Source organism: Phoca vitulina, unplaced genomic scaffold (assembly GCF_004348235.1).
Source record: "Phoca vitulina isolate PV1807 unplaced genomic scaffold, GSC_HSeal_1.0 scaffold3, whole genome shotgun sequence".
Taxonomy (NCBI): Eukaryota; Metazoa; Chordata; class Mammalia; order Carnivora; family Phocidae; genus Phoca; species Phoca vitulina.
The window spans coordinates 66,292,037-66,319,507 of NW_022589706.1; the positions used below are offsets into that span (position 1 = coordinate 66,292,037).

General features: G+C 39.0%; 2 protein-coding genes across 5 annotated transcripts; both read right to left on the reverse strand.

Annotated features, from left to right (window-relative positions):
* Positions 1–1,459: 1,459 nt before the first annotated feature.
* PPM1K (protein phosphatase, Mg2+/Mn2+ dependent 1K) lies at positions 1,460–23,746 on the reverse strand. Of its 4 annotated transcripts, none has more exons than XM_032400790.1 (9): positions 23,567–23,746; positions 16,049–16,567; positions 15,093–15,193; positions 10,599–10,628; positions 8,147–8,312; positions 7,647–7,791; positions 6,556–6,690; positions 3,191–3,367; positions 1,460–2,875 (listed from the first exon to the last, which is right to left on the reverse strand). In XM_032400790.1, exons 2-8 carry the CDS (start codon positions 16,486–16,488, stop codon positions 3,236–3,238), a joined length of 1,149 nt encoding a protein of 382 aa, XP_032256681.1. In that variant the 5' UTR covers positions 16,489–16,567; positions 23,567–23,746; the 3' UTR covers positions 1,460–2,875; positions 3,191–3,235. The 4 variants fall into 4 exon arrangements, with proteins under 4 accessions (XP_032256681.1, XP_032256680.1, XP_032256678.1 ...); XM_032400789.1 differs by adding an exon at positions 22,289–22,418 and having other exon boundaries at positions 1,460–3,367; XM_032400787.1 differs by having other exon boundaries at positions 1,460–3,367.
* Positions 16,574–19,155, reverse strand: LOC116630134 (ribosomal biogenesis factor-like). Its single transcript, XM_032400792.1, has one exon. The coding sequence runs from the start codon at positions 17,052–17,054 to the stop codon at positions 16,752–16,754; it is 303 nt and encodes a 100-aa protein (XP_032256683.1). The 5' UTR covers positions 17,055–19,155; the 3' UTR covers positions 16,574–16,751.
* Positions 23,747–27,471: the final 3,725 nt, after the last annotated feature.

Sequence of the window (27,471 nt, forward strand, 5' to 3'; positions counted from 1 at the left end):
AACAAATGAAGTGCTAAATACAAATCCATGTTTGTATTTAACTGTTTGATGCTAAACTTTAACCACGCCTTCCCCTGCCTCGAAGCATTTTCTTACTCTCATATTACCTTGAAACTAAATCCTTGTCCATTCTTAGAAACTAAATGTCCTGTCTGACATTGAGGAGTTAGCATAGACCTAACTCATTCTCTGCCAGGACTTTTAATAAAAAAAAAAAAAAATCAAATTCCTCTTTGAAAAAATAATTTTTATTCAGATTATGTGCTAATAATTCTTCAAAGCAAGTAATTTCTTTTTAATTTTGGAACTTGAGAACAGTTCACATCATAGAGTACAGAGATTCAAAACTGTTTCCTTCAAAACAAACCAATTTTTTTTCAGAAGAAAAATGCATAAGACTTTGAAGCACTTAAACACAAAAATCTACAACAAATAAACAGTTGATGGAGAGCAGGACAGCATTACTTTTGAATATATTAGGTACTTAAGAACTTATACTTGTGAAAAATCACAATGATTTTAAGAATATTTTGCCAAGTCAATGTTGGCAAATAGTTTGGCAACACATTTGATAAAGATGATTTATATACTACATATAAATGAAGGGCAAGTGTAAATTATAACAGATTTAGGTTTAATTACATTAATATATAATCTACACTATACCTACACCCACATGGTAATAGCCACATGGCAAATTCACAGTTATAGCTAAAAAACTATATTTAGAATAGTCCTTTTTTCCCTACTATTTGCATAATTCCTTGTAGGCTTAATATCTTTTGCGGATTACAATAACCTACAAATTATACTTCAACATTGTGGCTTAAAAAACAAACACCAATATGTTTTTATGCTTTAGTCAAAGTTGTTTGATTTCGAGTTTTAAAAGCTTTTCAGATGAAGCAGAGCAAAGTCCACCCCAAACTAAGGCCTAGACAACCCTACAGATTCCTCTTTGTTAAACCTGGCAATCTGCCTCAGTGCATCAGTGACTTTTGAGCTTGACAACATCACTCCCACCCTGTGAAGAATTCAGATCAAAAATGAAACCTACATTTTCAGAATGTCATTTTGTGCTTTAGAGTTTTCATTTGCTTGTTAGTTTGGAAATTCTCCATACTCCTAAGTGAAGCTTCTATATTTAGGTTCTGGGACCTAAACATATGTCAGAAAGAGCAAGAAAGCTTTCCAGCTTTCTTAGCCTACCTTTGGTTCCTCACTTCCCAGACAATGAACAGGAGACTATTTTCTGTCCTGTAATATTTTTTACTTTCACTAAGCTTCCTTGGGAAAAAAAATTGAAATATTTCTTTTTTTTTTAAGATTTTATTTATTTATTTGACAGAGAGAGAGACACAGCGAGAGAGGGAACACAAGCAGGGGGAGTGGGAGAGGGAGAAGCAGGCTCCCCACTGAGCAGGGAGCCCAATGCGGGGCTCGATCCCAGGAACCTGGGATCGTGACCTGAGCCGAAGGCAGACTCTTTAACGACTGAGCCACCCAGGTGCCCCGTGAAATTGAAATATTTCTTTGTCAACTTTTTTATCAAAGGAAAATTCCTGATTAATAAATACAGGAAAACTCAAGATTCATTTTCTTCCATTCCCCAAAAGATGAGAAGATGTGAATATTTATATCGGGCCATCTTCCTTCTAACAAACCTTTAAATAAAAACATAAAGACAGACAACAAGTCGACCATGAAAACTGAGAGTGGAAGGTATACACTCCACCAACTTTATCTTCTTGGTTTCTTTTTTTGTTTGTTTTTACAACAAAACTCCACATCATTCTTAACACTCAGTATTTTCCTCACATCCTATTATTTTATTTGCAAATTACCATATAGCAATGTAGCTTCAACATGCTAGTCTGCTTCTGTGTGTTCCACATCAATTAGCCACCATAAAATATCTCCTACAGCCATTTTAAATTCACTTCCTCACCTGCCAATAACCATTGGTTCTCCGCTATAAAACTGCCCTCTGTTTGTCAAGAGTCCTTGGGGATAAACATAGCAGTAATTTAAAGCTAACTGGTGAAGGAGCTATGCAGGATTGTTCCCTTTAATTCTCTATTACTCCAAAATTTACATTTGTACATACACCCACACATGTAGCAAATTTACATTGTCTGCCAAAATAAACTGCAGATATAATTCCAAACACGCATGTAGAGATTCACATTTTAACAGCAAACTTACGTGCAGATATAAAGAAGTATAGTTTTACATTCCTAAGTTACATTAGCAAGCTGAAATACAGAATGCTTTAATGTTCTAGATTTATTGTTATGAATCATAGAAATAAGCGAAAAGGAGACATAAACCTCACACTATGTCTGTAGCATTGTCAGTCAGTGCGGTATTATTTTTACTGACACATTATCCAACTTGCTGAATCTATACAAAAAGTGACATAAACATACTATATACAATACACAAAACACAAAGTTAGAGATAACAAATGGAAACTTCATACAAAATACTTGATACCATCAGTATTTAAGTTTGTATAGCTTTGACCAAAAGACTCAGCCTGTGCATACTTTTCTGATATAAAGGAGTAGTCTGTGTATCTGTATAGCATTCTTAGCTACAGAAAAAAGAAGAATGGAGACCAAGGACACAGCTGAAATACGAAAGTGCATTGTTGTAAATACGCACATACTTTAGCAATGTCATATTATCTGAATTAATGTCTTTTGCGTTGTGAAGTTTACGAGTAAGTGGTCCAAAATACAAAATATAGTCACACGGAACTCCATTTTCACACTTACTCCTCGGTAGAACTATTAAAAACAAACACTTGCAGCTAACACATTGCAGAGCCGTCAAAATGCCTACTAGTGTTGAAGAACTTGAAGGCGAGAATCTGTTCAAACGAATAAAGAACAAAAACGATCAAAAGAAACTCATAGCTGCCTAAGAGTTTTAAAAATTAGAAATGTAACACTCAGCAAGTGTGTCCAAACCACTTTTCATTTGCTCACTCAACTTCGAGACTCACAATAACTGAATTACACACATATTTATACTGAGTATGTATAGCTGAACATAAATATGACAGCTATTTATGAAAAACTACAATGTAAATGGTTAGGACATTTACACTGTGTACTAATCTAGTGAGTCACAGAGTCACCCCGGCACAGCTGACGTGTTTGATCTACTAAGTTTCTTGACATACTCAGTGAAAAACTGTTTCACAGAAATTCAGAGTCCCAGCAAGCAGTCAGGCCCATCGTCCACTGGAGGCAAAGCTTCTGCTGAATGAGAAGTTGACTTCAGAGTTCTTGTACTTCCCCCAGGCACCAAAAGGCACCACTACTGCAGTACTGTTATCTTCACTACCATACTGTATTGCCTGCAAGGTTTGGCAGAAGGAAGAAGAAAACACGGGAAATCAGAGTCTGTACAAAGAAAAATCACCATTCCTCTGGAAGGCTATGATCTCGTGCAGAATAGTTACTAACCCAGTTACTTCGCATTCATTCAACATGTATCAAGGTCCACACAGTTTATTAGATCATACATAGAATAACAGATGACCCCCCCAAAAAAACAACCATATTAACTATATTCCACTGTAGCAATTTTGGCAACAGAAAGGCCAGTGGACTAAGATCAAGATATGCTCTGGAAGAAGAAAATAAAGCATTTAGCACAGGGACTAATACAAGGTAAAAAGTAATAACCTAAGGAAATGAAAGTGTATAAGATAGAACAACAATAAGGTTTATTATGCTCCCTACAAAATGGAAAAGTGGCATAAACTAAATTTCTACAGTAGGAGAACTGTAAATCAATTTTAAGAACTAATTCAAATAGCAAATGACAGGGCGTCTGGGTGACTCAGTCAGTTAAGCGTCTGCCTTCAGCTCAGGTCATGATCCCAGGGTCCTGGGATCGAGTCCCACATCGGGCTCCCTGCTCAGCAGGGAGCCTGCTTCTCCCTCTGCCACTCCCCCTGCTTGTGCTCTCTCTCAATCTATCTGTCAAATAAATAAATAAAATCTTTTAAAAACACAAAACAAAACAAAAAACAAATAGCAAATAACATAGTCAGCATTATAAGAAGTGCTTGGGATTATATTCAACAGCAAATGTATTTCAAAAGAACTAATAGCCTGAGGCCAAAACTGTGACCGAAAGTGTTGATAAAAATATCTAATATAAAAAGCATCAAAATATTGGTACGCCTGGGTGGCTCCGTAGGTTAAAGGTCTGCCTTCGGCTCAGGTCATGATCCCAGGGTCCTGAGATCGAGCCCCACATCGGGCTCCTTGCTCAGTAGGGACTCTGCTTCTGTGTGCTGCTCCCCCTGGTTGTGTTCCCCCTCTCTCTCTCTGACAAATAAATAAATAAAATCTTTTCAAAAATTTTTTAAAAAAATAAAAAGCATCAAAATATAAAAAAGTTTTACAAATTGAAAGACCAAAAAAAAAGTTCGCAATATCAAAGTACTAATATACTTAACATATAGGAAGTTGTTACAATAACCATGAAAAAGACAAATATGCCTATAAAAAAATGGGAAAACGCTATACACAGACAAGAAATACAAGGGTCTAACGAACCTGTGCAAATGGTTAGTTCCACCAACAAAGAAAAAAGATGCAAATTTAAAACACTAAAATTTGATTTTTCTACCTATCAAACTGGCAAAAAACTATTATAAGCATTTGGAGAAACAGAAATTTTTAAACATGCTAGAGAGAAGTGTAAATTGGTATAGCATTTCTGGAGGGCAAATTGGCAAGCTTATTAAAAGTTTTAGAATAGGGCACCTGGGTGGCTCAGTCGGTTAAGTGTCTGCCTTCAGCTCAGGTCGTGATCCCGGGGTTCTGGGATCGATACCTGCATCAGGCTCCCTGCTCAACGCGGAGTCTGCTTCTCCCTCTACCCTTCCCGCCTGCTCATGATCTCTCTCTCTCTTCTTTCTAATATATAAATAAAATATTTTTTTAAAAAAGTTTTAGAATACAGTGTATCCTTTTACCTAGCAATTTTCTAAGAACTTTACCTGAGAAAATAATATATGAAGGAAATAGACATGCACAAGTAGATACAAGAACGTTTATACAGTGCTCTCCCTCCCTATAATATGGAAAAGTGAACATAAACTAAATTTGCTCATTAGGGGAACTAGTAAAAGAATTATGGTACACAAATACAGCAGAATACCATGCAGTCATTAAAATATCATTGCCTGTGTGAATGAGAACACATATATCTAAGACAGGGAGATGAAATGAGAAAAGAAGTGATCATCCACAGGATTGGGCCCATTTCTATAATCTCATGAACCCACATAGTAACCAAGGGAATACTTCATGCTTGCCCATCTATTTTCAAACAAATAATGCTTTTTAAGTGAGGTCTTAAGTCTTAATTACAAATATTAGCACTTAAAAGTTTGGGCTAAATTTGCCTTCCCAGTTGCAAATGTAAAAATTGGGAAATGCAGAAGTAGCTGTTAAATTAAAGCATGACTCTAATGATCAGCGATGGCTATAACTTCAAAGAGCTATCTATTAGGTATCTTCAAAGATATAGATAATATCTAATAGAATATGAAAGAGCACATGGAAATTTTACATTTTCTTTACTGGGTATTCCCCATTTTATCTCTGAGTGACATACTCATACATAACCTATCCATACATCTTTCTGAATTTGTTTGTTTTTTTCACATACCTTTTCTTTTTTTTTAAGATTTTTATTTATTTATTTGACAGAGAGACAGAGACAGCGAGAGAGGGAACACAAGCAGGGGGAGTGGGAGAAGGAGAAGCAGGCTTCCCGCCGAGCAGGGAGCCCGATGCGGGGCTCGATCCCAGGACCCTGGGATCATGACCTGAGCCGAAGGCAGACACTTAACGACTGAGCCACCCAGGCGCCCCTCACACACCCCTTCTTAAAAACCAGATGTGGACTATGCTATAGTGTTCCTATACTGGATATTTACTTGGAGCTGTCTAGCTTAATGGTCTAGTGGTTGAATCCGGGAGCTTGGCTGTCGGTTTGAAGCCCAGTTCTGCAACTTAAAAGTCTGTAATCTTGAATAAGTTACTTAACTTCTCAGCCTCTGTGCCTCGGTTTTCCTCATCTGTGGAAAGGGATAATACTAGCTGTAACCTCAGAAGGTTATTGTGATGATTACATGAGTTAAATATATGTGACTAGAAGAGTGTCTGGCACATAATAAGTGATAATACTATTAACTATTATTATAATTTCCTGTTGCTATTACTATCATATCAAGGTGTGTACAAATCCAAAAAATAAACATAGCACATTCCCTGGCACACAGGTTTTACTTAACTACTTGGGAGAATTGTAAACATTTTGTAAATTGGGAATATTATGGAGTCAAGTGTAAAATTCCTTGTAATACTAAAGGCTCAAACACAGGATTTCAAAGAAATCTCAAACCCGTAGTAGCCCCTCCGGGCTGTACCAAGACCGGCACCTGGGTGTTCTTCTCTCCACCCCTCCCACCCCCACACCACCCAAATCGGGACTTTTCTAGCAGAAGCTCTGCTCTGTCACCTGCTCAATCACTGCATGGGCTGCTTCATTGGGATCATGGCACTGATTGACAAAGTCACAGATCTCTTGACTATTCACCATGAAGTTAATTCCATCTGTAGTGAGGACCAGGAAGCTGTCATCGGCATGATGTAGCTGCAATCAGAACCAAATACACAGACTCAGCCTCTGAATAGTCTTCAAAATTCAAAGATTTTATCGGTTTGCTGAGTGGTCGTCTGTGTTTAAAAGCTTAACGGTGAAAATGGAAGACCTAGATTTTGGGCAAAATTAGCAACATTTAGCATCAACCACCAAGGACAAACCCCACATGTCCTTAGTAACACCACAAAGGAAGACGCTAGACAGCCAAATGATGAGAGGCAAGCACGCTGTAATGGTGGAGAGCACAGTCTCTGGAGCCAGGCTTCCTGGGTTTGAAATCTGCCTCTACTTTTTGGCTAGGCAAACATAGGGGAGTTCACCTATGCTCTAGATTTGTTTTCTCTGTAAAATGGGGTGGTAGTAGCTATTCTGGACAGAGCCTGGCCCATAGGAAACCCTATGTAAGTCTTTGTTAGACACAATGAATATAAGCGGGGTTAGCTATAAGACCGGAAATCATTCAATGAGCAATCCCCTGCTGCCATCGTTGGGAGCCTCTATTACCTAGTACTAGGTACCAGCACTTGCAGAGAGGGAAGTGTCAGCTCACAACTGGGTGTGTGTTGAGGGAAGTGTAGTATAATTGGGGCACTGATTGGTAGCATGCAAAAGATGTCAGAGAAAGGGAGGAGGGCGATTATTTAGCTTGGTGCAAAAGGGAGGTAAAGGTCTGATTCCGAGTGGTGGTGACACTGGGTGACCAGGTGTCAGGGAGGAAGGGCACTAGAGCCATTTTACCAGGCGAATTCCGGCAAGCAGGGTAAAGCAAAAACCAGGCACTTCATCCTACAATAGGCCAGTATTTTATTTTATCTGAAAAGTTCATCTATCCTTCCATAAACTTTAAAAGTCATGTTAGCTTCAATTAAGGCTTCCAAGAAAGCCTGTAGCTGGAAACAATCCTGCTTTCATTCCTTGCATGTGTATCAGCTGTTGCAGATTGTTACCTTAACCCTCTTTGTTTCTGGTTCTGCTATCACACCACTGGTTTTAAGATCCAAATCTCCAAGACTCCTTGTCATTGCAAGTCTGCCATTCACGTGAGGCTGTCCCAAACTATTCCAAGCCACAAAACCACCACATTTCTTGATCCTGGTCCAAGAAAAAAAGACTATGACATGATACCCAGGAAATGAAGGCACGGTTAAACTTAAGATGAAATCAGTTTAAAATGCAAGGTTTCGGGGTGCCTGGGTGGCTCAGTCGGTTAAGCTTCTGCCTTCGGCTCAGGTCACGATCTCGGAGTCCTGGGATCGAGCCCCGAGTCGGGCTCCCTGTTTCTCCCTCTTCCTCTGCCCCTCCCCCCTTCCGAAGCGCGCACTCTCTCTCTCTCAAAAAAATAAATAAAATCTTTAAAAATAAATAAATAAAAATAAAATGCAAGGTTTCATTTCTATCTTGAACTATATAAACAGCATCCTCATAGAATGATCAGTGGAGGTGGTACCTTTCTTTTTCATCTTTTCTTTCTGGAGTATGGTCAATGGTCAGCTTCATGGGTTTTCCTTTTCTACACAAAATAGCCCGGCTATCCCCAACACTGGCTACAACCAGTTCAATACCATCTCTCACGAGGGCTACTGTTGCAGTAGTCCCCGAGGTCAGAAGGGTTGCTGCAAACATTATGAAAAAGAGTATAAGTCAGTGACAAATGATTGGATATGGAATTTTTATTACAAAATAAAACACAGGCATGTTAAACTAATGCTGAAATGTATCATTCTAATCTAACTAGAGCTATGCAAATAAAATGCAAATGAACTATGTAAGTAAGAGCATGCAGAGAAAGAAGTATTTAATTCAGTAACAAGGCTCCATGCAAATAGAAAAAGTTGCTAACCTAATTTGGTAAAAAGTGCATCACTGTCTCCACATGGCCTCTATTCATATGAACTAGAGCTGACTTGAACTGATATTTATGACACCCTTGTGTGTATATCAGGTGTCAGTATTAAAAGTATTACATTTTAATTAGATTAGCTAAAATGGCAGGTTGACCTTCAGGTCTACTGAGTTCATTCAGGCAAGCTGACTCTTCTAAAATTTCTATGCACTCAGAAGGCTTTCTCTTCCATTTCTTCATTCCTATCCTATGACAGTATTATCAGTTAATAAGCTAAGCAAGAATGCCAAGGGCGTATCATTTGCTCTTCAAGTGCTATATTTTATATTCTTTCCTTCTACAATTGTTTTATTTTTACAAATGTTCACCCAAAAAATCCTAAAATGGTTAAAGGTTCACATTCTTTTCTATTTATCTTTGTCCTCCCCAGACATGAAACAAAGTTACAGCCATCGTTATATTAGGAAAATATGGGGGATGGAGAATGAAGTTCATTCTAGTTTCCCAAATGCTTAATGCAGTTCACATTTAATTTTCTCTGACCAATAACACAATTAAATGTCACTTGGCTTGAGGTTGCCACTGTTCCCTTCATCCAATCCAAACTGATTTTTTGCATCTTTCTTTCATTTACTCAAACCGCATCTATCCTAAGTTCTTTACTATTTGTTAAAAATTTTGAAGGTGCATTGAGCCTTGCCAAAAGTGAGAATACTATGAAATTGAGGGCTAAAAAGTAAAGCAAATTGGAAGAAACTGAAAAAGATAACTTATTTAAAGCAGGTATTGTCTTCAGTAACATGGTTCATTCTTTAAAGCATCTAAATAAAATATTCAGGTGATCATCCAAAGACGATTTCTTCTTTAAAGGTAGATTTAGGAAAAATGAAGTGCTACTGATTTGACTGACTGAGGCTCAATCTTTCCAATTTTTTTTCCCCAAAAAGACAATTTAAAAAATTTCATCAGTAATACATTTTGGATGGATATATATATATACATAGATATAAAAATATATTTTCCAATTGGTATATTAAAATGCCTGCTTTAATCAGAAAAGTAAAATGGAAAAAACATTAATAAATCCTACTTAATCTTTTATATCCATGCTGAATCTAATTTATTGAGAAATAGCATTTATAGTTGCACTATCTTCCCATTAATCTTTTGATTTTGGAACTGTTGTGCAAGGTAGTATCTGAGCAATGCTAAAACACATTACATGTTTGTCATTGTATAACATATATGTTTTAGCGTAAGAATCAGTGATGTTCATATTACAAAAGTTAACTTTTGAGTTGCCCAAAACATCATACGGTAGGACGTTCCCAGTTTAACCACTGTGACCTTTTCCAATGATAGGAAGCGCCAGGCAAGAGAGTACAGGCATTCACTCAGACGCTACCTGCCCAGGGAACTTAGTATTCCTCTCCTTTGCTTAAATGGTCAGCAGCAGCTTAATTAGCTTCATCAAAAGAGTTAAAAATTCATAAACTAACTCTTCCAAGTTTTGCTGTTCAGGATTCTATTGTCATTCATGGCCACCTCTGCCACCCAGGAATTTAAAAGAGCTTGAGTTTTAACCAACCCAACTTCACAGTTCCAAAATCCCAGGATTTATGGGAAAGTTTTCAAAACTAACTGTTGATTCTGGTTTGCTAAGCATCTAATAAATAAAGATTAAATAAGCATTTATTTCATTTAACATTTAACATGGAAGTAAAAATTCTCACTTTTTGCCCTAACAACATAAACTATAAAACTAAGACATCTTTCAATAAGGTCTTAACACTCACTGGACATTTCCTACTGCAAGTCATCTCAACTAATGGGACAAAGAGGATGTGGGAACCTTCCAGTAGTCCAGGCTAGGAACCGTTGGACTCCTTCACCTGGGACAAAATTAAGCAGATCTCTCTTTCCACTGAAGCCCAGCATATAGTGTCCACGGGCTCCAGGTCTAGAGCTGCTGACCGGGCACAGTTCTCTGCCACAAATAACACGCACAGAGGCAAATAGGAAATTCACCCAGGAATTGTGCTCAAACATTACAAACCTGCAACACAGGGGAGGGCAGAGAAAAGAGCTGCAAGATAAGGGGAAGGTTTTTATTTTGGTGAAAATTTCACTAGCAAATTACATAATATTCCAGGAGGTGCCGGATCAACGAATTCAAGACTCAGTTTGCCCAAATTGATGGTATTTTGTAGTTGAATCCATTTTTTCATCACAGAGTAAAACTTCGTAGTTTCATAGCTTCCCACGGTTGGGAAGACTATATACAAATGCAGGCATACAAACATATCTGCAGTATACCACCAACACACATCTATGCACTCGTTCTCTCTCTTTCACATGCGCACACCACTCACACACACTTTAACAGTTAGTCCTGGGAAGTAAATCAGTACCTCTAGGAGCTGGAAAAAAGACACTGTCAATTTGATTGGTACCAATATCAGAACTGTCCCAATAACTAACGGGAAAATTCATGGGTACAGCAGTGAGTAATTTGTATCTGACAAGCAGTATGTAGTTAGAAAGGATGTGCACTACAGTATACCACCAAATTACTGGGATTCAAATATATATTAAGAAGGAATTAAAGCACCTCCTATACCAGATACAAGAAGTAACATATTTGTTAATGATGCTTAATGCATTTTTTTTAGTAGACTGATTAATTTAAATTAATTGTTTAAATATAGGCTAGTAAGGCTCTTGAGCTCTAGTGCATGTTTATAAGTTTATGGGATTCACAAAATGGGTATTTCTGCAGCTCTCTCCTTTCCCCAGTGTTGCAGGTCGTCATATCAAAAGAAAAATGATCAAGTTTCTGAATGGCAACATAAGAGTAAAAGCTGTACTTTTCAAGCTGTACTTTTCAAAGTGTAACCCCCCCACCTGCCCCAGTAGTTATTGTTTACCATGTAAACAATAATATGTATAAACCAAAATGGTTTTCAACATTTATTAAACACGGGTGTTCCAGACACGTAGGACTCATGAACACCGAAATCCAAGTAATGAGCTGAAGCGGTAATAGCACAATAAGTATCTCTTCAGTGTCGTCCCTATTGTTCTTTTCTTTTGGCTGCGCCCAATATAGGAAGACTCAAAAACACTGCCTTTCTAACACTGGTGATTTCGTAGAGATCAGGTAATGTGAAGTGCATGGACGTTTCCGATGGAACTCACAATGCTGCCACCAACATCTCACGCCCTGAACATCAGAGCGAGTCTTCTCTTTTTGATCCATCTGTCTCTTGGGGAGCTTTGCTGCTTTCAAGCCTTAAGCAATCTAGAAACACTTGGAAGAGTTTATAGAATGTAAAGGATAGTAATCTCAGTTTTCTACCACCCCATTTGTTTTAAGTGAGGTTTGTTCATAAACAGGAGAGTAATGGGATATCATTTGAATTTGCTGGCTGGTTTCATTAATTGTAAAAATACACAACTGGCATGAATTGAATACAAAAAAATATTTAAAGAGGATGATGAAATTAGCTTCATAAATAAGGGTAATTTCAAAATGTGTCAACACAAATCAATAAAAATAGCCAACAATTTCATAAGGGCAAGTTCTTGCTGTTTTTGGTAAGTGGCATTCTGATTTTCTTCTCCTCAAACCATCCCATTTTAAACTGAAATAGTAACTATTTTAAATGCTAACAAGATAATTTGAAGCACTTTATGCAGATGTGACAGTTTTGGACTAAATTCTTGAAGAGGAAAATGTTTTATGTTCACTTTATTTTTTTCACTTTCTCCCAAGAAAGCTAATATAGTATAATTGAGGGGTACTCTTCCCATTTATACCCCAAATTCTACCATTACTGATTCATTCCTATGGTTTAACCAATCTCTTTTCAGGCTTCCCCTACTTAAAATTCAAATCCACACAGGAGTGATAACTCATTAAAACACACACATTATGGTAATAATTTGGTTAAATCGGCTCTAGGATAATCAAAGAATAAACTGCAATAACTTTGGTGAGAAAGAACATGCATGGAGATCAGGTCAGTCCAAATAATTATTGAGTGCCTTCCAGAGTCCATACAGGGTGCTGAGTGCTGGAGATTCAAAATGAATAAGCATGGTGACTACCTTTAAGCTCCTCCCTGAAAGGGTTCAAGGAGGGAAAATGGGACTGATGCTGATAGAAAAGGTTAAAAAAAAAAAACAACACAAAAAACCTGGAAAGGGCAAACTGCACTTACTTCACAATTTTTTTTAACTGGCCTGGGTCCTACCTATAGCTATACCAAAAATAATATTATCCATTCTTATAATACTGATACGGCTTCAGTTCTTACTAAAAACCAAAAAAAAAAAAAAAAAAGTTTTTAATTTAAATAATAACTTTGAAATCTGAAATATGTTTTTTTAATCCACAAATTAAAAAGTTAAACAACTTACAGCATCTATCTTCAGTGGCTTTAATATATTTGGTAAAATAGGCCCCAAATATCAAAAGGCAATTTTTAGCAATGTTGAAAGCCTTGGCAACTTACTAAGAATAAATTTTTAAGTTGTTCCCAAAATACTTATTTAAAAACACACACACAGACCAAGTAATCTATAAGAATACATACAAAATAAGATTTAAGAACAACAATGCCCTTTCTTTTGGTAGCACACTAGGTATTGTTCTGCTGTGCTCCATTATACTTGTAAACAAATGGCCATTAAATGGAAAGTAAATTTTAGAATAGCACATGAAAGTTCTAAGATCATTAGCTCAAGGTGTATGACAGACGAACTAAGTTAAATACAATTTGAATTTATTATTAGAAATTAATTATATTTTTATGATTACTTTCTTTGTACAATTGTCTCTGAGCGAGGCACCTTTAGAAAGTTTCTTTTAAGGTAGGCCAGTTAAACAAATTTTTTCCCCAAGTTCAAAATTCCCTTGAATTATAATTTATTACTTAATAAAACGAAAGGGGTCCTCTCATATTTTAGGCCGAATCTCAGTTTTCAGCATTTTCACCGATTAGATCCTTTACCAAAGGGCTGACTGCACCCATGAAGGGTTAATGTTCTGACTGTTGGCCTGCACATTCCCCATGATAAACCTGAGGGTTTTCTTCTGACAGGTAGAGGCCAGTAGGTTCTACCTGTTTACAGGACAGCTGGGGAACACCACCGGCATTAGAGCTAATAAACACCATGGTGTGAGATACAGCCAACCTGGTTATGGATGAAACCAGAGCATGCCAACATTCAGAGTCATAAAAATAAAACTACAAGAAGGTGTTTGACTGTTCTCTTCTACCTCCTATATTTTACCCATTAGGAACAAGAGCTCAATCTTATACTACAATTTACCTTCTCTCAACCTCTATTTTCAAAGGTGAGGAGCCAGCTGGAAGGAAAAAAGTCCAAAGGAATGAAGGAGAAGAGAAAATGGGCCGAATGATCTACAAACAAGAAAACAAATCCCTGAACAAAGAGAGTGGACTCTAATGCTTTTCCAAAAAGTATGATGACAGTAAGGTTCTCAAAAAAGGGCAGGAAAAATCTTGTAAGATGGCGAATAGAGCCATCCAAGGCATCTTCTAGAATCCTCCTCATTAAACATGCCCGTGAGGGAGCCCACTGTGGGTGCCAGGAAAATCCCAGCCCTCACTCTGCAACTGGGCCTTATAGGTGAATTGAGACTTTCTATCCCTATGCTCTCAACTGCAAATTGTGAAATGTTATTTCTGTGGTGCTTTGACTTCCTTTAAATAAAAGGATGAACCAAACACAGATTAATATTGCATGATTCACTTTCAAATCTGTTATGAGGTCTGTATGCATACATTAAATGGTCACTGCAGAAGTGTTGAGGATTACGTTTAGGAACAAAAGATTTGGGGGTCAGCTAACTAGAAAACACCAGCTATGTTTTTCTGAATGCTTTTGATAAATTCAGTGAAAATCAGAAACATTTTACTTTCAAAATTTAAGGACATACAATACGTAAATTTTAAAATTCAGCTGACATGTCCTTGTGTTTAACAAATAAAAACAAAAACAAAGTCTTTTAGAAGTGGGAGAAAACATATCTTCCTTCTGAAGATTAAACAGAGTAGTGCATATTACCCATTGTCTTTTCTTATTTAGGACCAGTTAGCAATTTTCTTCTTGTCTGGATAATTACTATGTGGCTAAATGAGATTACCCTATAGTCTATCTCAGTACTTACTCATCAGGTTCATCTAAAAAACCAAAACAGTAAACCCTCCCATACTATGGACCTGCTATCCATATAAAGAGCAAATTTAAAAATTTTTTAATCTTTTTAAAATTTAAATTCAATATCAGAACCATTTTAGAGCTTCAATTTTTGAAAAATTGTCCAATATATTTCATTTAAAAATTAGGTACTAACACTACATTGATTCCAAACAGCATTTAAAGTTATTTCTTATATAAAACCACTTTCAATATAAGCATCCTCACAAATAAACTTATATTCCCACCCCTAAAGGGCTTAAATTGTTTCCTTTCATTAGACATGCCCCAAGACCCTAAGGAATGTGATTGTTTTACTTACCGTCAGCAGACAGGTGGGCATGCCTTGCAAAGGCTTTGTCTAGTTCTAGAAAAGCCAAGGTCAACACAGTTTCCAAGTTCTTCTCCTTAGGAAGCAAATCCCTTTGTGGAGAGGAAAAAAGAGTCCCAAACAATCATTTTATAATAGGTTTCTCTTCTTCATCTAGGTCCCTCTGGCTAGCTGTTACTCCATACAATGGACCGCCATGGTTTGCCTTTCAGATGCTTAAAATCCACAGATTAACAACTCAAATTAGGAAATAACTAGACACGGAGATAAGCCTTTAAGAACAATAAAATAAAAGTCCAAGTCTCCGTCCTTAAAGATTAATACTCTATCCACAACCCTGAGAGGTCAAAATTCCTTCAAATAAATGTACGCCACTGAGTTCAAAATATGAATAAATCCACTGATGAACAGCATGAATAACTACAGGAAGACAAGAAATAGTCATATGTTCTCCCCCTCTTTTAATTCAAGTCGTATGATCCCCAAAATACATTAGTAATTACTGCAGTAAATAAGCTTTTTAAAGAGCTCCAAAACACCCTCACTAAATGCATTCTCCCCATCCTACTGTCAATCATCTAAAGCCATTCATACCCCTTGAAAGAATTACCATTTATTGAAGTACTATATGCCCTGCACTGGTAGGAGTAAATGCTTTTCCTAATACGTGAGATCCTGTACTATATAGCTTGATACAATCACAAATCAAAGTGCTGTTGATCCTGGTCAATGCTTTCACCAGGTGAGTTGTCAAAACATACACTGCGGAATGGTGGTAACCACCAGTAATAAAGGGCATGCTTAAGCCATTGCTTGTTCGTAAAACAGTATGGAACCACTCAAATAAGTAGGTTAACAGTGAACATCATCTCGGCCAAAAGGTTAAAGTTTAAACATGAAGTATAAGGTAAACTGCAAAGTCAAGAGCAAAAAGTCATTGTACATACATGATGCATTTCTCCATGTGAGTGTGGCAGAAATCAGCAGCTGCAGGTCCGCCGTGCCCGTCGTACACGGCAAAGTACAGGACCTCGTCTGTTAGCTGAGCGCTGTCAAATCGGTCTTCATTCTCTTTCCGTTTGCCAATATGCGAGGCGCAGCCTACGTTTTCCAGGCTGATTTTGGGAATTGGCTTGCCGTACTTAATGCTGGGCGGCAGCAGAATGGGCTCATCGATGCGGTTATCCCAGATCCCAAAATTATCCCAAGTGGCCGGGCGCCCACTACCATCCGGGTCAAACCGAGAACACCTAGGCTCTGAAGTGGAGCTGTGGCAGGTAGGCGTCAGCCGTTTGTCGTCCTGCAGTAGGCGGGAGCTTAGCAGCACTCTCCTTCTCAGGTGGTTCCCACCACTTCTAACCAAAGTAATTAAGGCAGCTGTGGACATAACTCAACTCCAAAGGACTCAGGAATGAGGGAAAGGTCAATAGAACAATAATGGAATGTCTTCAAGAAAAATGATGTGACTGGGGAGAGAGAGAGAGATTCCATCAGTATTTCCACATATAACTGATGTATCATTAGATATTACCAAAACGTAAGGCCATAAAGAATGTGGCATCTTACAGCCTACTTCTTCTTTTTTTTTTTTTTTGTATAAAACATTTAATTTATTGGTCTTTTTGGGCTATCTGCTGTATCTCCAGTGTATTACAACTGAGCCATTAATCTTGTCACTTCATCAACATTAACTGGTTCGTTTTCATGACACTGCTGAGGAATCAGCTGTTTCTGCAAAGGTTCAAGGGAAAGGCCTTTTGAGAAATGGGCAAGTTCCTTTTGTATATCTACAAAAGCTTTATTCACTCTGTTAACTTTTTCATCATTCACAATGTTTATCTTCTTAAGATTAGTAGTAACTGGTTTTGCTTTGTTTTTAGACTTAAAGTTTTTTTGGCTGGCTATATGAAATACATTCCTGGACTTCTGCCCTCTTAGTTTGTTCTTGGCCATTGTGCTCCGGCTGACACCATCTACATGCAGAAGATCTTCTTCTTACAGCCTACTTCTAAGAATAGTGGATCAAAACCAAAATTGATTTACTTACCCCTTTCACAGTGTTTAAATTCTATAAAAATGTGACAATGTGTATATATCATATAGAACAAGTGTTTCTCAAACTTTAACCTACAGTCACCCGGGGAACTTGTTAAAAGGCAGATTCATTCTGATTCAGTCTGCCTGGGGTGGAGCCTGAGATTCTGCATTTCGAGCCAGCTCCCTGCTGGTGACAGCAAACTGCTGATCCAGCAGGCCCATACTTTGCATAGCAAGAATATAAAATATGGGTGTAAATAAATATTCTTCCCTTCATTAACTCCATTGCTCTAAAGAAAGGGTAGGGGCAAATGTTGACAGTATCAAAGTCTCTTAAGGGAGAAAGAAATAAGAAAAGTAATTGGTTAATAGGACAGTTCTGTACTCAGAGTGCCCAAGTTTTAGCAAAGACACAATCTACGATCTAAATTCTGTTTTCTTTTAAGATTTGTCAACTTACTAAACTTCACATATTTCATTACTATGGTTAGTGTAGAATGGTTCGGGCAAACACTCCCACAGGCACAAGGATGAGCCAGTTCCGATGTGTGTGATCACTGGATTAGGGGGCACCACCTTTGTGACTTATGAGCAACTGATCTATGCATTTACATTAACAGCTGCTGGTCTCCAATCTACCCAGCCCAGCAGCCCAGCAGCCCAGCCCTTGCGTGCCCTGCAGACTAGGAGCTAGCGCCCGAGCCCAAACCACATTTCTTTGAAACTATTACTCTGCACCCCCATTTCTGGACTCTGCCCCAAAGCTGAATCCTCCCCTGGGTGTTGTCAGGGGGAATTCCTACACCCCTGCAGGAAGGGCTGTGTTTCTGGCAGTTTTCCATATAAATAAGGTTCTAAGCAAAAATTCAACTCCACGGTACTTTGTTCTGTTACTTTATGTATTAAAAACCAACTGGAAAAGATAGCATAATGTCAAGATTTGATAATGCTGGTGGAGGGTATACAGGTATTACCTTACTCTCAATTGCATGTTTGAATTATTTCACAATACAAAGTGGACGTGAAAAAATAACCTCAGCAAAAGCCACATACACACACACACAAAGCCCAACTTGAGTGAACCCGTAAGTAAATGCATTGCAGATTTCAAATAATCATTTTCAAATAAATTTTTGGAAATCAGTCTAGTTCTGTGTAAGAACAGTAAATAAAACAGTAGAAAGAAAAGATGAAATTCCAAAGAACTCCCTTAGGTATCTATGCAATGAAAAACATATGCGCCCTGCCTTCATAGAATTTAGTACAAAGAAGGCCTTCCAAAGAATTAATGTATCATGAAAGACTTAGGAGGCCATTCTTTCTGGGCCTTTTAGCTAATATCATGTACAAAAGATTGAAACTCACTTCTATGACAATATTAGGGGTGGAGGAGACATAGTGTCTCTGGTTATCAAGTATGAAAGAGAAGCAACACATTAAATTACCAAAAAAAGGTGTTTATTCCTTTGCTGCTGTTTGAAGGTGATATTTTCATTCAGCAACAATAGCTATGTTAAATAAAGGTAAGGACTTGTGAAGAAATTTCAAACTATAATACAATCTACACTAGGGAACTAAGTACTGATTACTGATGGAGATAATTTACAGAGCAACTTTAGACCATAAAGAAAAAAATAAAACTTTCAAGATACATTTATTAGAAACCATTAATATTTGAAGAGTGCACCAGAAATTAGTGAAGTATGATTCTTTCTTCTTTTAAACCTAGCTATCGCTGACAATACAACATTTTTTTAGTTTCAGGTGCACAATATAACGAGTCTGTTTTTGTATAAGCAAAGTACTATTCTTTTGGCTTCAATCTGAAATCATGAAGGCTATATTCAGCCTTGGGCCATTTTGCAGTCGTTCACCTACTTTAAACAAGAGTTCTAGAATTAGAAGCAAATAAATATTGAGTAAATTTTTTGCAGCTCTTTTAGGTCACTCTTCTCTTTCTTCTCTCTCTCTCTCTCTCCTCCAAAAAAAACCCAACCAAATAAACAAACAAACAAAAAAACCCAGAGCTGCATTTTATTATTATTTTTTTAATTAACATATAATATATTATTTGTTTCAGGGGTACAGGTCTGTGATTCGTCAGTCTTACACAATTCACAGCGTCAGAGCTGCATTTTTAGCAGGAAACAAATATCCATTGGAAACATTATTTAAGAATGAAATAAAATGGGGCATCTGGATGGCTCAGTCAGGTGAGCACTGGACTCTCAGTTTCGGCTCCTGTCCTGCTCTCATGGGTTGTGGGCTCCAGCCCCACCGTTGGGCTCTGTGCTCAGTGCAGCGTCTACTGGAGATTCTTTCCCCCTGCCCCTTCCTCCTCACACTCCAGCTCTCTCTCTCCCTGAAATAAATAAATAAATCTTAAAAAAAAAAAAAATGAAATAAAATGCAAGTTGGACAGTTTCTTTAAAAGCCTCGCTGGGGGCGCCTGGGTGGCTCAGTTGGTTAAGCGACTGCCTTCGGCTCAGGTCATGATCCTGGAGTCCCTGGATCGAGTCCCACATCGGGCTCCCTGCTCGGCAGGGAGTCTGCTTCTCCCTCTGACCCTCCCCCCTCTCATGTACTCGCTCTCTCTCATTCTCTCTCTCTCAAATAAATAAATAAAATCTTTAAAAAAAAAAAAAAAAAAAAAGCCTCGCTGGACTAAAATCAATCACCAACCTGGCCTCCTTCCTCATTTATTATCTGCACAATCACCTCAGAAAGTAAGCAGAGTAGTCATAGGAAAACATTTACTTTAGGGAATACTTTTGGCCTAGATGAAATGTGAGCCAGATATATAGCTAGTTTACAAAACTAGATCAGCACCCACTTACGCAAGCATGTGACTTTGTATATTTCCAATGCAATATAACTAAATCATATTAACCTCCACATTCTCTGGGGAAACAATTCAAAGAGGACCTGTGTTCCCAAGCTCAATAACTACTTTGAATTAAACCTGCACATCAAGAAAAGTTTCCTCCAGAGATTCAAATTAGGAATCTAGTCATCACCTGCCCCCAGTTCTCCAAAATGCCCATAGAAATGACTACACACTGACTAGCAGACAAGAGAGTATAATTTGTGATGTGGGAAAAAAAAACCCAAAGCCTGTGGGAAAAAAAACAACAACACATCAGTGTTCTTCGTAACAACAAGAGTGGAGAACAAACTGACAAACACCTAGGAGATATTTTTATTATTTGTCAGTTCAGCAATTATAAATTGGCATGTGTTTATCATTCTGCAAAAAAAAAAAAGTTATTCAGGAATCCTTTATGTCAATATCTCAGTCAGAAATCAAGGCTAGCTTTTTTTTTTTTTTTTTGAAAGATTTTATTTATTTATTTGACAGAGAGAGACACAGCAAGAGAGAGAACACAAGCAGGGGGAGTGGGAGAGGGAGAAGCAGGCTTCCCGCCGAGCAGGGAGCCCAAGGCGGGGCTCCATCCCAGGACCCTGGGATCATGACCTTAGCCAAAGGCAGACGCTTAAAGACTGAGCCACCCAGGCACCCTAAGCCTAGCTTATTTTTATAAACCATTTTAACATTTATATTCAAGCTCTGAAAGTAAAAGTCATCCAAAAGAGTCAAAGGGCAGAAGTAATTCTGCTTGAAAGCCGTTTGAAGACAAAAAAATGTCAGAGCAAGAGTTAAATCAACTAAGAGCACAAGAACACACTACCCACACATCATATTCAACTAGCAAAAATAAAATGCAAAAACTATGCTAAGCAAGAAAATAAAGATAAAGAACTTGGCTAGAATCCTAGTGACAGAACAGGTTATTTATATCAGCAACCTAAACTATATTGATAGTCATATACCAAAAGGAAAAAGAAAATGGAAAATATTCCTTCTAGACCAAACTTTTCCAAATCCCTTTTTATTTCCCAATCATAATAAAAATGCAGGACCCACAAATTTACTTTAATCACATGAATTTTTAAAAATGTGTGAGTATGCACACATATATATACACACACAGAAACCCTATATATTCTACATACTGTCAATAAATAATTGCCTGAAAATATCTTTCTTTTTCATCATTTTCACATTGATTTGTGACCAGGCCTTCTCCATCTTCTTCCTTAATGTTTTAACAGTTTAATATGATACTTGAAAGTCCTGACACAGAACTCTTGACCAGCGAAAAATGTTGGCACCTGGTTTAACAATTCTGACTAGCAGGAGGGATTCTCAGCAAAGAGAGTTAAATTGGAAGTAAGCTCGGAGACCACAAGAGTAAGCACAGATTCTGTGTGAGGGCACTGCTGAAAACCCACATCCTGAGAGTAGGAAATCTCAGGTGAAATGCATCAGGAAGGGAAAAAAATGCATTTGGTTTGTAGTGAACTTTTGAAGTACATACTTGATTTAAAAATAAAAGGTGGTGAAGAAAAGCCACAATTTACAGCTACAAGATTGCTATGCCAATTTTGCATCTTCATATCACTCCCATTTTATAATCCCTCAATGGTTTAAATATCTCAGAGCTGTCCAAATTTATTTTTGGATAAGAGAGTCACTCACTGTCTCTGTCAGGAGGATACACTTGGGATTTGAGTTGAACTGTTGACTGCTGAAAGGTCCAAAGGGCAATTTATTGTTGTAATTTTAAGTGCATGCCAAAATCATTCAGGCATTCTAGGGTTCAGTGCTACAGAAACTTCTTAGATTGATCTCTCCAGCAAAAATATTTAAGAAAATATTCATATTTGCCCATTATAAAGCAGCACTCAGGTATCTTTACATCAGTAACTTCCGCAAAGAAAACAACAGATAATTTTAATATTCTCAAAGCAAATATTTCTTTATCAACTTTTTTAAAGACAACCAATGCATCCTAATAAATTCAAATGGTATGGAAACCTCCCAAAAGTATTTCAGGAAATGTGGACTCCAATATCTTATCAGTACTCTGCTGGGAGGAAGGGAAACAAATTTTAATAGTCTACATGAGGGAAAGTACAACAATAAAAACCCCAAATGATTCCCCTTGGGTTTGATGTGAACATGTTTAGATGTGTGAATAGAGGAATGAAAGTCCTGAAAAGTATTCATTGTTCTATTTCCATAGATATCTTTTAAAACATCTTTGTTAATGTGGATACAACTCACAGACCACATTCCAAACCTGTACCTTTATACTTCTTTAAGGATTTTCCTTGACATTCTCTACTACATCAACAGCACATCTCCCCTCTTCTTTCCTCTTCTCTAAGATTCTAGTCAAGGGAGGTGCCTGTGTCCGTCATCAATAGAAAGTGACTCTGGTAGCAAGAAAAAAATCATTAGCAAGAACTCACTACTCAAAAATATAACTATTTTATTACCCAGTGGTGCATCTGTTCTCTTCCTCTAATACCACGACATCACTACTCTTCTTCAAGACCATTATAATCCGTCACTTGTCACTCATTCTGAAACCGGCGACAATCTCATTCTTGAGGATGGTGGAGGATGGGTGCAAAGGGCTTAAGAGGCTCAGAAAGCTCAGAAAGGCCAGTGGAGCTTTAGGGACTCCAAATTCCCCGGCTATTTCCACCCGGACTCTCGTCTTTGTCGCCTCCTGTGAAATCTCTCATCTACGCGAAGCGGTTGCTAAAAAAAACCCATCACCAGCCACAAGGCCTCTCTTGGGAAAGCAAAACCCACACCCTCAGATGGACACCAACCAGGGCTCTGCATCCTGCTCTATTCCGGTCCCCTGAAACGCTCGCCCTCGGACAGTTCAGGATCCCGGGCTCGCTCGCCGGCTGTGACAGATGAGTAGCCAGTGTGATACACTGCAGGAAGCACACCCTCCCGCCCGCGCAGCGCTGCAGATGGCTGGGCTCCCTCCAGCACCTTCCGCCGCCCGGTCTCCGCCTCCCAACCACCCTCTCCCCGCATAGATCTCGGGTGTCGCCACATCTCCCTCACCCCGGTTGCATCTGCAGCGGCGACGCGACGCTGACCCCTGCAGCATCCTCCAGTCCGGGGTGCGAGCAGGGCGACCCGGATCCTCCCTACGGAGAAACACGAACGAGCGGCCCCCGTCCTTTCCACCATCCAGTCCATGGTCCCTCCTGACTTCCAACCCCGGCCCACTCCACTCGCAATGGTGACGCCCCCGCCTGCAGTCAAGTTCAAGGCCGAGTGCGGGGGTCTCGGCGGGAAACGCCCACTGCCTGCAGTGCAGCCGGGGTGGGCCCCGACAGAACATGCTACTCATGACCTCCAAAGAGAAGAAAGCGGCGCACAGAGAACCCAGACGCTGACTGTGGGGCTGGGGGATTTAAACCTACATTTCCCCTTCCCTCCCTAACTCTCCGTTTAATCTCCATTCCGCAGACCCTGAGCGCGGGCATGCGACCCCGCCTATAAATAATATCATAAACTGTTAGAAATAAATGAAGTGCACTCTCTAGGCTCTTACCTCGCGATGGTTACGTCCCTGGAAATTTTCTAATTAATTAACGGAGGGCGGGGAAGGGACTTTCCTGCTGGGTAAATAAGATTTCCTTCCCCGATATTTCTGGTTTCTGGAGCGAGAAGCTAGCACAGCCACTGGCTCTTCTGCTGGAAAATCTCGAGAATTTTTCCCCCGCAGTGAGCCAGATGGAGAGGGAAGTCTGTTCCGGCTGACTGACGGCAGCTCTGGCCAATCCGCGCTCGGAGAGGCGGGCGCCGGCCGCCCAGGCCCCCGGTCGCAGCCAATCATAGAGTCCAGCAGGAACGAGCCTCCCCGCAACTGCAATTTGGTTTGGCTGACTTTTAGCAGCTCGCGATAGAGGGACGTCGACCCGAGCCAGTAGCGGCTCGAGGTGACATCCCGCCCCCCCCCCGAAGGCCTTGACGCTAGGGCCAATGAAGGGGCGCCTGGGAGGTGGGTGGGATCGGGAGATTGGGTAAATCGCCAGCCTGTCGAGGAGGGGTGTGTGTCCGTTGTGGCTAGGGGGCAGTCGTTGTGACAACTAGGAAACCGAGAACGAATGCCAACACTTTGCCTGGGCAGAAGGGCTTGAAAGGCATCTGGTTTCACTGCTATTCTTTGGAAAACTCACAGTGCAATGTTCTGCGTGACTGAACAGGCATCTTGTGGTCCCTTGGGAATGCCGATTCATTTGTTCGACAAGTATTTCTACGTTTATGGAGGACCTTTCGTATGCCAGACACTGTGCTAGGCATTGGCACTGCAATCCTGACACAAATACACGTGATTTCTGCCTTCACGGAACTTACAGTCTTATGAGGAAAAGGGAGCAAACAAACAAGTGAACAAATGAAACAAGAATCACGTCAAGGACGGAAATAGACAAAGTGTGGATATAGTGAATAATAGGGGGTTGACATTAGGTAGGGACGGTTGTTGTAAGAGAACTTTATAAGATGCCATTTAATCGGAGACTTGAAGAGTGAGAAGGAAATCAGTCAGTCAGCCAAGGAACCTGAAAAGCGATGATTGTTCTGGGCAGAGAGTGGACAAAGGTCCTGAGGTGCAACAATTTGACATTTTGGAAGAACAGAAAGAAGACCAGTATGACCCTAGCACAGAGAGCGGGGGAGAGCAGCATGACATGAGATGCGTGAGGTAGACTGAGGCCAAACCATATACACAAGTCTTGGAGTTTGCTTTACGTTTTAAATGTAATGGGACTCTATTGCGTTTTAAATGTAATGGGACTCTATTGAGGCATTTTAAGCAAGAAATAAAAGGATCTAGTTTAGACTTTACATCACTTTGGTTAACGCGTAGAGAACCAGTAGAATAGACTATTGGGAAACTGGTGAGGAGACCATCTCAGATTAAATTCAGGGTGGGAGATGACCTGGCTTAAGCTATGGTGATATCCCTGAAGGAAGGGAAAAGCAGAGAGACTGGAGATTTTAAAGGGAAATTATTAGCCTGTTTTGACATATCAGGTATCCTGCTCCTGGGACAACTGTTCTGAATCCAGTTCATTGACTACTCGATTTAGAGACTGATTCTCACATTGATGACCCACAAATTCTGGTAATGACATGGAGGATTATTATGCTGGGTTGAGATTCAATTTTCATGGGCTTCCTAGAATTTTCTTTTGTTAACTTTTTATTGAAGCATAATATATATGCAGAAAAGTACACACATTCTAAGCTGCATATACACCTCAATGACTTTTCACATTCCGAACACAACTTTGTATCCAACACAGATCAAGAAACAGAACATTATTAACACCCAGGAACCCCATCATGCCTTCCAGTCATTGCCTATCCTGACTGTCAACAATGCAGACTTAGTTTTGCCTGTCTTTGTACTTGACATATATAAAATCATAAAGTATGCATTCTTTTGTGTTTGGCTTCTTTACTCAACTTTATACTTATGAGATTCTTCCATATTGTTGCATGTAGTTGTAGACCATTCATTTTATTCCATTCTGTGACTATACCACAATTTATGAATTCATTCTTTTGAAAGACATTAGAGTAGTTTCCAGTTTGGAGCTATGACCCATAGTGCTACTATGTACATTCTAGTACATGTCTTGGCCTTTTATGTTGATGGAGCATTTTGGTGGCTGGGGTTTAAATACAATTAAGTTACTTTGTTTAAAAAAAAGATTTTATTCATTTATTTGACAGAGAGAGTACACGCAGGGGGAGCGGCAGACAGAGGGAGAGGGAGAGGGAGAAGCAGGCTCCCCACTGAGCAGGGAGCCCGATGCGGGGCTCAATCCCAGGACCCTGGGATCATGACCTGAGCCAAAGGCAGACGCTTAACCAATTGAGCCACCCAGGTGCCCCAACAATTAAGTTACTTTTGACCGTTCATCAATAATGTAGTACCATGTTTTGCAATACCTCAAACATTTGGACCAGATAATGAAGGACTTTGCTCTCACGAATGTGAGCACTTTTGGCAACAACAAGAGCTGTTGATGTGGGAAATTTTAAGTTTGGAAACCTAAAACATTTTGAATTATGCTTGGCATTTTGACCTTCTTTTTAAGTTCTTGAAAACTGCATGCCCAGCATTTGAGAACATCATGACCATGCTATATCCTCTTATTCTAATAAACTATAATCCACAGTCATATGATAAACAAGATCAGTTAGGTGGCCCTGAAGACTATGTATATGTTTGATGTTATTGCAGTCCTTGGAATTACATTTGAAAACCATACCACTGGGGCATCTTGTGTGACTCAGTTAAGCATCTGCCTTTGGCTCAGGTCATGATCCCAGGCTCCTAGGACTGAGCTCCCCATAGGACTCCTTGCTCAGGGGGAAGCCTGTTTCTCCCTCTGCCTCTGCCACTCCCCCTGTTCATGCTCTTTCTTGTGCTCGCTATTTTAAATAAATAAGTAAATAAGTAAATAAATAAATAAATAAATAAAAAGAAAACCATACCACTCCATATCTTACCACAGTTGATAACAAACAACACCAGTAGCTTACTTCTTTTGAATTATATACTTAGGCTCTTTGAATCTCTGAAGCTAAACGTAGTACAAATGTACATGTACTCAGCATGAGGGATCATTCCATAATGTCCAAAAGGATCAAGTGAACACAACACTCCATGCCTTCATTAAGTTGAGCTCTTTTGTATTTCACTTTATATTTTAAAGAATTCAATGGTTTGATAGTAGTGACTATCAGGAAATTATACCCAAGACAGGTTATGAGACTTTGGGCAAATGGGTGGCATGGGGGCTTATTAAATATAGTGAGGACATGTGAGTCTTGAGTAAGCCATTTGAGATTTGGGCTAATGAACCACCAACACAGGACTGTTAAAAGGTAAGCAGAGGCATATTAAACATTTTAAGAGTTTATTTGAGCAAAAATCAACTGGAATTGGACAGCCCCAAACCAGAAATGGTTTGGAGTGCTCCATGGATAGGAGCTAGAGGCAAGACTTTATAGATAAGAGAGGAAAGCAAAGCAAGGAAATTATCTAACTCTAACTTAAGCAGCTACTTTATTTGGGAAAGTCTGATTCGCTGTTTGTGATTGGTTGTTCTTAGGTTTTTATTTCTTAACCTTCAGGCAATATAGACTTAGGTTTTGATTTGCTAGAGTTACTAAGGCATTTATGCCACCTCACACACACACACACACACACAAACCCACAACTTTTTTTTCTTGTTAATTTGTATCAGCAATTTTCCAGGTGAGTATCTGTATGCTACTTTCGGCCTCATGCCTAAACAGGGGCCTGGAATACTAGGATATATTTTTCCACAGTTCAGCCTATTCTCTCCAGAATTGCTAGCCCAGATGTCCTTTCTCTGTGTCACCAGAATAATTTCCAAAACACTGACACAATAATTTTTTTAAAGATTTATTCAT

Coding starts and splice junctions, on each gene's coding strand:
- PPM1K (XM_032400790.1), bottom strand. CDS start 16,488: ATGTCCACAGCTGCCTTAATTACTTTGGTTAGAAGTGGTGGGAACCAC. Junction 15,194..16,048: donor CACATGGAGAAATGCATCAT/GTATGTACAATG, acceptor CTCTCCACAAAG/GGATTTGCTTCCTAAGGAGA. Junction 7,792..8,146: donor AGAAAAGATGAAAAAGAAAG/GTACCACCTCCA, acceptor TTCTTGGACCAG/GATCAAGAAATGTGGTGGTT.
- LOC116630134 (XM_032400792.1), bottom strand. CDS start 17,054: ATGGCCAAGAACAAACTAAGAGGGCAGAAGTCCAGGAATGTATTTCAT.